Below are 12,035 nucleotides of genomic sequence, written 5' to 3' on the forward strand. Positions count from 1 at the left end.
AAAGCTAGAGTGTGAGGCAGCCGTTTTTTTAAGACCAAAAAACATTTTAAAATCGCCCTCACGGCCACATATTTATAGCTAGAGTCACCATTTTTGGTCAGTTTGTAGGCTGAAACCTCTGGACTCACACAATGTCTTCAGAATTACGGTAGGATTAATACTTTTCCTTAAAAACGCTCCAGACCGACCTAAAGTCGATCAAAATCAGAGCCGTTTTTCATTGGTTTTGGAGCAGAAGAGGGGAGAAAAACGAATGACATTATGTGTTTTCAACTCATCATAAATATTTTTCTGAATGACACACATACACCAAAGTTGGCATAGTTGGAGTCGAAGGATTGCTGATGCTCACGGTGAAGAAATTTTTTGAATAACCCATACGGTTTTTGCTCAGCAGTCGTTTGTTCGGAGGACATTTAAAGCACCAGAAAGCTGGGTGAGAGGGACCTGCTGCAGCTAGCTCAATTAGAAGATCAGGTGTGAGAAAACGTTTTGTCTTTTTCTTTCTCTTCCCATTCAGGTTGTAGATGACCTACAGCCATGACAGTTACTCCAATTGAAGACAAGATATAGCTGTCGCTTAGATAAAAAGAATTTTTCAGATACCTTTTACGGTTTTTACTCAGCAGTCGTTTGTTCGGAGGGGTGCTTTAGCAGCTTAAAGGTGAGTGAGAGTGTGATGCTGCAGTTAAAACAAAGGGAGGAGCAGGTGGGGTCAGCCATTTTGTTTGTGCTTCGTTTTGGTTTGTGAAAGACCTACAGACATGAAGGTTACCCCAGTATGAGACAAAGGATAGATGTTGCTTGCACTGAAAGAATTTTTCAAATACCTTTTACGGTTTTTGCTCAGCAGTCGTTTGTTCGGAGCTGTTCCTCCCATTCAAAAAAGCCTGAGAGCGAAGGAACGATAGTGCTGCGCTTTTCTCTCTGTCACTGACAGGCTCGTTAAGCGTTGTCAAGGTAACCGTGCTTCAAACAGATTTTACCTCTGCTGTTTTAAACAGCACATATTAATCTAATGGAGGGTGAAAGCACTGATTTAACATTGGGAAATGGATACTATATGACTGCTGTCCATGACACTTCCCTTGCCACTCAACACTGATAGACTTTCAAAATAAGACTCCAGGGACCCTACAAAATAAAAGCCTCTATATTTTTTACATATATTTATTGCCCTATATGGCTCAACATTATGACCCAAACTCAACCCCATTTTAGAGAATAGACTCTAGGAGACTGTTTAAAACACACCCTAAGGCAAATTTCAAAATAAAAGCCTCCCATTTCCGCTTCATCTACTGCCCTAATAACATGGAAAAAGAGTGATTTAACGATTGGAAAGTCATCAACTATCATTGCTGGGTCTGAACATTTTCTCTAAACACAACTCTGTTGGACTTTCAAAATAAGACTCCAGGGACCCTACAAAATAAAAGTCTCTAGATTATACTAATGCAATAATTGATGCAAATGGCTCAACATTATGACCCAAACTCTTCCAGGTTGTTTTTATTAGACTCTAGTGACCTTTTCAAAACACACCCCAGAGCAAATTTCACAATAAAAGTCTCCCATTTACTCTGTAATACAGCAGCTATTCACCTAACTAATAACATGGAAAACCAGTGATTTAACATTTGGAAATGGTTTCTATATCACTGCTGGGCATGACCCATCTTTTGATGCACATCCATGATAGACTTTCAAAATAAGACTACAGGGACTCTACAGAATAAAAGCCTCTTCCTTATACACACTCATACATTCTGGCATATTGCTCGTCGCCATTTGTAATTTCATCACTGCAATGGCTCGGAGCATGCGGGCGGAGCCCGCCATTGGTGATTTCATCACCGCAATGGCTCTTAGAAGGCGGGCGATTTTTTTCATCACTGCAAGGGCTCCTAGCAGGCGGGCAGAGCCCGCCAACTGCGCTTTACCCACTGTGGTTCAATATGGACAACCCATATTACCCTTGTGCATCATATGCTGTGCACGTCTATTTCCCAGATTTCAGCACAAGTGGCACACAGCTCTCTTTGCCCATGACCTAGCCCTCTTTCCTTCCCTCAGCAGCCCTCAAAGGCGTAAGCAGTTGGTCTGGGGAGCCCCAATGTCACTTGCCAGGGCCGTATTGTCCCAGTTACCCAGACAGGCAGTAGGTGGCCCCCCTCAAAATTTCTTTAGAAATTTTCTAGTTAGGGGGGGCACATGCCGAAGGTATGGCCCACCTATTACTATTGCACATATTTATTCTGCGTATTATAGCTTATAGTTCTCCTCGCCACCCAAAACTTCGGCACCTAACTAGTCCCGCACGGTTTGGCGGATCGGGCCCAAAGTTGGCACATGCGTCGGGACCAATGGGGTGATGTGTGCTTGTATAAAACTTTCTCATTAGTCCGAAGGTTTGCGAATTATTAGTGAAAACGTCGCAAAAAAATCCCATAGGAAATGAATGGGGAGAGGTAAAAAAAAGCATAAAAAACAGTGCTTCACTGTGTCGTCATACATTCACGTAGAAAAACAGTTTAAAGCTCAGTTTGTAGATAAATCCTTCATCTGCATAAAACTGAAGACGGCATGTTGATAACTGCTACGGTTTTTGTATAATCAGACCTCAAGCGCCACAAAGTTTTGGCAAAATCCAGCCTTCTAGAGTGGAGCAACTGAAAAACTAGAGTGTGAGGCAGCCGTTTTTTTAAGACCAAAAAACTTTTTAAACTCGCCCTCACGGCCACATATTTATAGCTAGAGTCACCATTTTTGGTCAGTTTGTAGACTGAAATCTCTGGACCCACACAATGTCTTCGGAATTACGGTAGGATTAATACTTTTCCTTAAAAACCCTCCAGACCGACCTAAAGTCGATCAAAATCAGAGCCGTTTTTCATTGGTTTTGGAGCAGAAGAGGGGAGAAAAACGAACTAGAAAATTTCTAAAGAAATTTTGAGGGGGGCCACCTACTGCCCGTCTGGGTAACTGGGCCAATACGGCCCTGGCAAGTGACATTGGGGCTCCCCAGACCAACTGCTTACGCCTTTGAGGGCTGCTGAGGGAAGGAAAGAGGGCTAGGTCATGGGCAAAGAGAGCTGTGTGCCACTTGTGCTGAAATCTGGGAAATAGACGTGCACAGCATATGATGCACAAGGGTAATATGGGTTGTCCATATTGAACCGCAGTGGGTAAAGCGCAGTTGGCGGGCTCCGCCCGCCTGCTAGGAGCCCTTGCAGCGATGAAAAAAATCACCAATGGCGGGCTCCGCCCGCCTGCTAAGAGCCATTGCAGTGATGAAATCACCATTGGCGGGCTTCGCCCGCCTTCTAAGAGCCATTGCAGTGATGAAATCACCAATGGCGGGCTCCGCCCGCATGCTCAGAGCCATTGCAGTGATGAAATTACAAATGGCTATGAGCAATATGCCAGAATGTATGAGTGTGTATAAGGAAGAGGCTTTTATTCTGTAGAGTCCCTGTAGTGTTATTTTGAAAGTCTATCATGGATGTGCATCAAAAGATGGGTCATGCCCAGCAGTGATATAGAATCCATTTCCAAATGTTAAATCACTGGTTTTCCATGTTATTAGGTGAATAGCTGCTGTATTACAGAGTAAATGGGAGACTTTTATTGTGAAATTTGCTCTGGGGTGTGTTTTGAAAAGGTCACTAGAGTCTAATAAAAACAACCTGGAAGAGTTTGGGTCATAATGTTGAGCCATTTGCATCAATTAATGCATTAGTATAATCTAGAGGCTTTTATATTGTAGGGTCCCTGGAGTCTTATTTAGAAAGTCCAACAGAGTTGTGTTTAGAGAAAATGTTCAGACCCAGCAATGATAGTTGATGACTTTCCAATCGTTAAATCACTCTTTTTCCATGTTATTAGGGCAGTAGATGAAGATGAAATGGGAGGCTTTTATTTTGAAATTTGCCTTAGGGTGTGTTTTAAACAGTCTCCTAGAGTCTATTCTCTAAAATGGGGTTGAGTTTGGGTCATAATGTTGAGCCATATAGGGCAATAAATATATGTAAAAAATATAGAGGCTTTTATTTTGTAGGGTCCCTGGAGTCTTATTTTGAAAGTCCAACAGAGTTGTGTTTAGAGAAAATGTTCAGACCCAGCAATGATAGTTGATGACAATTCCAATCGTTAAATCACTCTTTTTTCCATGTTATTAGGGCAGTAGATGAAGATGAAATGGGAGGCTTTTATTTTGAAATTTGCCTTAGGGTGTGTTTTAAACAGTCTCCTAGAGTCTATTCTCTAAAATGGGGTTGAGTTTGGGTCATAATGTTGAGCCATATAGGGCAATAAATATATGTAAAAAATATAGAGGCTTTTATTTTGTAGGGTCCCTGGAGTCTTATTTTGAAAGTCTATCAGTGTTGAGTGGCAAGGGAAGTGTCATGGACAGCAGTCATATAGTATCCATTTCCCAATGTTAAATCAGTGCTTTCACCCTCCATTAGATTAATATGTGCTGTTTAAAACAGCAGAGGTAAAATCTCTTTGAAGCACGGTTACCTTGACAACGCTTAACGAGCCTGTCAGTGACAGAGAGAAAAGCGCAGCACTATCGTTCCTTAGCTCTCAGGCTTTTTTGAATGGGAGCAACAGCTCCGAACAAACGACTGCTGAGCAAAAATCGTATGAGTTATTCAAAAAATTTCTTCACCGTGACCGTCAGCCATCCTTCGACTCCAACTATGCCAACTTTGGTGTATGTGTGTCATTCAGAACAATATTTATGACGAGTTTAAAACACATAATGTCATTCGTTTTTCTCCCCACTGCTGCTCCAAAACCAATGGAAAAATGCTCTGATTTTCATCGACTTTAGGTCGGTCTGGAGGGTTTTTAAGGAAAAGTATTAATCCTACCGTAATTCTGAAGACATTGTGTGGGTCCAGAGGTTTCAGCCTACAAACTGACCAAAAATGGTGACTGTAGCTCCAAATATGTGGCCGTGAGGCAAGAACAAAATGTTTTATCTTAAAAAAACGACAGCCTGCTTCACTGCAGCAGGCTGCTGCAGAAGCTAACTGTCAGCTAGCTTCCAGGTTCTTACCCTCCAAACAAACGACTGCTGAGAAAAAACCGTAAAAGGTATTTGAGAAATTCTTTCAGTGAAAGCAACATCTATCCTTTGTCTCAGACTGGGGTAACTTTCATGTCTGTAGGTCTTTCACAACCCAAAACGAAGCACAAACAAAATGGCTAATCCCACCTGCTCCTCCCTTTGTTTTAACTGCAGCATCACACTCTCACTCACCTTTAAGCTGCTAAAGCACCCCTCCGAACAAACGACTGCCGAGTAAAAACCGTAAAAGGTATCTGAAAAATTATTTTTATCTAAGCTACAGCTATATCTTGTCTTCAATTGGAGTAACTTTCATGGCTGTAGGTCATTTACAACCTGAATGGGAAGAGAAAGAAAAAGAAAAAACGTTTTCTCACACCTGATCTTTTAATTGGGCTAGCTGCAGCAGGTCCCTCTCACCCAGCTTTCTGGTGCTTAAAATGTCCTCCGAACAAACGACTGCTGAGCAAAAACCGTATGAGTTATTCAAAAAATTCTTTCACCGTGAGCGTCAGCCATCCTTCGACTCCAACTATGCCAACTTTGGTGTATGTGTGTCTTTCAGAAAAATATTTATGACGAGTTGAAAACATATAATGTCATTCGTTTTTCTCCCCACTGCTGCTCCAAAACCAATGAAAAACGGCTCTGATTTTCATCGACTTTAGGTCGGTCTGGAGCGTTTTTAAGGAAAAGTATTAATCCTACCGTAATTCTGAAGACATTGTGTGAGTCCAGAGGTTTCAGCCTACAAACTGACCAAAAATGGTGACTCTAGCTATAAATATGTGGCCGTGAGGGCGATTTTAAAATGTTTTTTGGTCTTAAAAAAACGGCTGCCTCACACTCTAGCTTTTCAGTCTCTCCACTCTAGAAGGGTGGATTTTGCTAAAACTTTGTGGCGCTTGAGGTCTGATTATACAAAAACCGTAGCAGTTATCAACATACCGTCTTCAGTTTTAAATAGACAAAGGATTTATCTACAAACTGAGCTTTAAACTGTTTTTCTACATGAATGTATGCCGACACAGTGAGGTGCTGTTTTTTATGCTTTTTTTTCCTCTCCCCATTCATTTCCTATGGGATTTTTTTTGCGACGTTTTCACTAATAATTCGCGAACCTTCGGACTAATGAGAAAGTTTTATACAAGCACGCATCGCACCATTGGTCCCTACGCGTGTGCCAACTTTGGGCCCGATCCGACGAATGGTGCGTGACTAGTTACGCGCCGAAGTTTTTAGGGGACGAGGAGAACTATAAGCTATAATAATAATACGCGGAATAAATATGTGCAATAGTAATAGGTGGGCCATGCCTTCGGCATGTGGCCCCCCTAATTACATCATGTGTTTTAAACTCGTCATAAATATTGTTCTGAATGACACACATACACCAAAGTTGGCATAGTTGGAGTCGAAGGATGGCTGACGCTCACGGTGAAGAGATTTTTTGAATAACTCATACGGTTTTTGCCCAGCAGTCGTTTGTTCGGAGGGTGTTCTAAGCACCTTAAAGCTAGGGGACAGTTAGCTGCTGCAGCTAGCTCAGTTAGAAGCTAAGGACTGAGGACCCGTTTTTTCTTATTCTTTCTCTTCCCATTCAGGTTGTAGATGACCTACAGCCATGAAAGTTACTCCAATTGAAGACAAGATATAGCTGTCGCTTAGATAAAAATAATTTTTCTGATATCATTTATGGTTTTTACTCAGCAGTCGTTTGTTTGGAGGGGTGCTTTAGTAGCTTAAAGGTGAGTGAGAGTGAGGTCCTGCAGTTAAAACAAAGGGAGGAGCAGGTGGGATCAGCCATTTTGTTTGTGCTTCGTTTTGGGTTGTGAAAGACCTACAGACATGAAAGTTACCCCAGTCGGAGACAAAGGATAGATATTACTTTCACTGAAAGAATTTTTCAAATACCTTTTACGGTTTTTGCTCAGCAGTCTTTTGTTTGGAGGGGGAGCACCTGGAAGCTAGCTGGCAGTTAGCTTCTGCAGCAGCCTGCCTCAGTGCAGCTGCTGACATCTTAGTGTGAGGCGGCCGTTATTTTAAGATAAAACATTTTGTTCTTGCCTCACGGCCACATATTTGGAGCTACAGTCACCATTTTTGGTCAGTTTGTAGGCTGAAACCTCTGGACTAACACAATGTCTTCGGAATTACGGTAGGATTAATACTTTTCCTTAAAAACCCTCCAGACCGATCTACAGTCGATGAGAATCAGAGCATTTTTCCATTGGTTTTGGAGCAGAAGAGGGGAGAAAAACGAATGACATTATGTGTTTTAAACTCGTCATAAATATTGTTCTGAATGACACACATACACCAAAGTTGGCATAGTTGGAGTCGAAGGATTGCTGATGCTCACGGTGAAGACATTTTTTGAATAACTCATACGGTTTTTGCTCAGCAGTCGTTTGTTCGGAGCTGTTCCTCCCATTCAAAAAAGCCTGAGAGCGAAGGAACGATAGTGCTGCGCTTTTCTCTCAGTCACAGACAGGCTCGTTAAGCGTTGTTAAGGTAACCGTGCTTCAAAGAGATTTTACCTCTGCTGTTTTAAACAGCACATATTAATCTAATGGAGGGTGAAAGCACTGATTTAACATTGGGAAATGGATACTATATGACTGCTGTCCATGACACTTCCCTTGCCACTCAACACTGATAGACTTTCAAAATAAGACTCCAGGGACCCTACAAAATAAAAGCCTCTATATTTTTTACATATATTTATTGCCCTATATGGCTCAACATTATGACCCAAACTCAACCCCATTTTAGAGAATAGACTCTAGGAGACTAGACTCTAGGAGAAAGCCTCCCTTTCCGCTTCATCTACTGCCCTAATAACATAGAAAAAGAGTGATTTAACGACTGGAAAGTCATCAACTATCATTGCTGGGTCTTAACATTTTCTCTAAACACAACTGTGTTGGACTTTCAAAATAAGACTCCAGGGAACCCTACAAAATAAAAGCCTCTAGATTATACTAATGCAATAATTGATGCAAATGGCTCAACATTATGACCCAAACTCTTCCAGGTTGTTTTTATTAGACTCTAGTGACCTTTTCAAAACACACCCCAGAGCAAATTTCACAATAAAAGTCTCCCATTTACTCTGTAATACAGCAGCTATTCACCTAATAACATGGAAAACCAGTGATTTAACATGTGGAAATGGATTCTATATCACTGCTGGGCATGACCCATCTTTTGATGCACATCCATGATAGACTTTCAAAATAACACTACAGGGACTCTACAGAATAAAAGCCTCTTCCTTATACACACTCATACATTCTGGCATATTGCTCATAGCCATTTGTAATTTCATCACTGCAATGGCTCTGAGCATGCGGGCGGAGCCCGCCATTGGTGATTTCATCACTGCAATGGCTCTTAGAAGGCAGGCGAAGCCCGCTAAAGGTGATTTTATCACTGCAATGGCTCTTAGCAGGCGGGCGGAGCCCGCCATTGGTGATTTTTTTCATCGCTGCAAGGGCTCCTAGCAGGCGGGCGGAGCCCGCCAACTGCGCTTTACCCACTGCGGTTCAATATGGACAACCCATATTACCCTTGTGCATCATATGCTGTGCACGTCTATTCCCCAGATTTCAGCACAAGTGGCACACAGCTCTCTTTGCCCATGACCTAGCCCTCTTTCCTTCCCTCAGCAGCCCTCAAAGGCGTAAGCAGTTGGTCTGGGGAGCCCCAATGTCACTTGCCAGGGCCGTATTGGCCCAGTTACCCAGACGGGCAGTAGGTGGCCCCCCTCAAAATTTCTTTAGAAATTTTCTAGTTACAACTATAATGATGATACCTATGCAACTGGTTAACGTGTCCCAGCAGGTGATTGACGGGACAACCTGCGGCCCCGACACCACATCAGTGTGCGTTCAGGGCCAGTGTGTGAAAGCAGGCTGCGACCAGGTGATCGGATCTAACAAGAGGGTGGATAAGTGTGGAGAGTGTGGAGGAAATGGGCTCAACTGCAGAAAGATAACAGGCTCCTACAACAAAGCAATGTAAGACTACAGCTGCTTACCGTCACATTAAATCTACCTTCACTAAAAGTAAAATCACAAACCACCTGAATCTGTTAAACTCGTACTGAGATTGTGAACCGATAGAAGCAGCTATTTCCTTCAGAGATTTGTTGTTGATAAAATGCATAGTGGTTGTTTATTTACTGTGTTTGTTTCATTTAGAAATAAAATTTAAAGTCTTAGGGAAATCATATTTAAACATAAAATCATTCTGGCTTAAACATATATATTTAAATGCATTCTTTATCAGACCATATTGTTACAAAATTTATGTTTTAAAAAAAATCCTGTCTTAAAATCTGGGGGTTTTTTCCGTTATCTTCTGCAGGCCAGTTAGTTCTACGTCAGCCTGAACACCTAAATTCGGCCAATCATATATCAACGGTCATCTGTCAGCCAAATTTTTTAAGTCATAGCATCTTGATTCATATGTCGCAGCTAATATACGCAACGGTTGAAATCAGAATCCTTTCCTTTCCCATTGAGTTGTGTCCCAGTGTTCACGGGGATGGACGTCTGTGTCTTCGGCAGGCGTAGAGCTAACAGAACTGGCAGCGTTGCGAGGCAAGGGCTCAAACATGTACGGCTGGAAGCCTTCTACACCAAACCAAGCTTCTGCCGCCCTGGCGTCCTCTTCCACAACATCTTCGTCCCCGCTTTCCTCCTCTAAATAAAAAATGGATGACGGAGGAGACTCATCCACGACCTCCGACACTAAACTCTCCTCCTCTTGCATGTTTCCGCTGTCCATAGCATTCCTTGACAGTGTCGTTTCTAAGTCACCGATTTAGTACTACTTGGTCCCAATGGAATTTCCCATTGGGAACCTACTAGCACTAAGTTGCTAACTGGTTAGCAAGATGCTTCCCACAAACCGGCCACAACCAAAGAGCTTGCGAACCTTCCGCCACAATAATCCCGCCCCCTTGATAAACGACCAATCACATTCACTTTATTCACTCGTGTAAAGTCGTGCACCACTTGGGAGAATTCAGAAATGCAACGTTTGGAACAGCCGCTTCCCTACGACTTTAAAGACTGCTATTATAGATGATTCTACGTAGCTTTTCCAGGTAGTAATTAGGGTTCTGTAAGAATTTAGTAGCCTTCATTATTTTGTTTCTGCACTTTGTTGAGACATAAAATCTAGTTTGAGTGTTATCTAAATACTTTTTCTTTTCCAGCTATGGCTACAGTGACATTGTCACGATTCCTGTTGGTGCTACCAACATTGACATCAAGCAGAGGAGCCATCGAGGAATCAAGCATGACGGGAACTACCTCGCTGTGAAAAGAGAAAACGGCGCTTATATCCTCAACGGTAACTTCTCTGTATCCACAGTGGAACAGGACATTCCCGTACTTGGAGCAGTGTTGAAGTACAGCGGCTCCTCCACTACATTAGAAAGGATCCAGAGCTTCAGGCAGCTGAAGGAAGCCATAACCATCCAGGTCCTGGCCACAGGTGGGGATGTCAATCCTCCTAAGATCAAATATACCTTTTTCATCCCCAAGGACGTGATCTTTAACAAATCTAAAGAAAAGAAGGGCTCCTACTTGTCTTTGCATATGATCAGTGATGCTCCTGACTGGGTGCTTGGAGAGTGGTCCGAGTGCTCCAAGAGCTGCGGCTCCGGGTGGTCCAGAAGGACCGTTGAATGCAAAGACAGTGACGGCTTCTTCTCCAGCCAGTGTGACAAAGAGCTGAAGCCCACAGACATCCGGCCTTGCGGGGATCTACCGTGCCCCATTTGGCAGATGGGTCCTTGGTCTGCCTGCTCACGAACTTGTGGCCATGGAGAGCGCCGCCGCAGTGTGTTCTGCATCGACTACACTGGGAAGACTGTAGAAGCAGGGAAGTGTGATCCAAATAAATCACCGGAGCCAGTCTCGGGCGAATGTAACAACTTTGACTGCTTATGAAGAACATGATTTCAGTCAACTGTCCTTTTTTTGGTCGAAGTGCACATACAAGCCCAGGAGGAAACAGTGAATGGGAGCACCAGGAGCAGACATTTAGGCACAAACAGCTACAGATGCAATCTTAACCAACAAGAAATGCAAATTTAACTTCTAGAGAAAAGTCTTCAGCTTTCACCTAAAAATGCAAAGCAACTACCATCTAAATGCACCTTAGGTTCGTTTTATTTCCTAGGATCTATAAGCTCTGGTGAACCTGCACTGTGGGTGAGGTATCTGTAACTGAAGGGGGGGTTGGATGGACGTGTGAACCTCTCTATCCCTGGAGCCATCTTATATTCTGTCCATGTTAGCAGATAGTTGCATTCGGTGACATCAACGACTTTATCTATACAGAAGTTGTCTTTTGTTGACATTTGACAACCACTATAAAAGTTCTAAACAATGAAAATCTACCTCAGGATGTACATGTGACGAAGAGAAGTTTAATTGCTAGTTGCTTTGTGGTTTCCCTTTAGTAATATTTAAAAATAAAAGATGAAAATGTTTGGTACCATTTGTCGTCAAACACAGAAGATTTGCCCCCAGCTGTCCTTCTGTTTTTTGAGAGCTTTGGCGTCATTTGCCTCCTTAGCGAGTAGGTACGAGGAATTGAGGCATGATGTTTTTAATTCTACGGAAGATGTTTGGATTTTTTATTTTTTTTTCATGCTGATGGGATGTATTTAAAACAGCTCTGTTTCCCAATTGGTTTAGGGTTAGCTTAGCTATAGAACCATGCATTAGCATTTAATCCCTCCCCGCTTTCATTTTATAGCCTGACATAGTCCTACTCAATTCTAGTCAGAATGAGTCTGATGCTGCTCCATAGAGCTGTGATTATGGGGCGTGTGTCAAACGAACCAGGAAAAAAAATGCCTCTGCACTCAATTGGATAGACCTACAACCAATAAGAGCAACGGAGTGCGTGACGTATGTTAAGCCACGCA

At 42.6% G+C, this 12,035-nt stretch overlaps 1 protein-coding gene across 2 annotated transcripts in view; it reads left to right on the plus strand.

The window, feature by feature from the left end:
* Nucleotides 1–11,995, plus strand: part of LOC119774221 (A disintegrin and metalloproteinase with thrombospondin motifs 8-like) — a 47,641-nt gene extending 35,646 nt beyond the window's left edge. The window contains exons 8-9 of one of the 2 annotated variants that reach the window (XM_038271627.1): nucleotides 8,927–9,105; nucleotides 10,311–11,995. In XM_038271627.1, the coding sequence (XP_038127555.1) occupies nucleotides 8,927–9,105; nucleotides 10,311–11,049 (918 nt within the window). In that variant the 3' untranslated portion in view covers nucleotides 11,050–11,995. The remainder of the gene's footprint in view (nucleotides 1–8,926; nucleotides 9,106–10,310) is intronic. The other variant, XM_038271628.1, reaches the window with a different exon arrangement.
* The last annotated feature ends 40 nt before the right edge of the window (nucleotides 11,996–12,035 follow it).

Source organism: Cyprinodon tularosa, unplaced genomic scaffold (assembly GCF_016077235.1).
Source record: "Cyprinodon tularosa strain WSP-4 unplaced genomic scaffold, ASM1607723v1 ctg800, whole genome shotgun sequence".
NCBI lineage: Eukaryota > Metazoa > Chordata > Actinopteri > Cyprinodontiformes > Cyprinodontidae > Cyprinodon > Cyprinodon tularosa.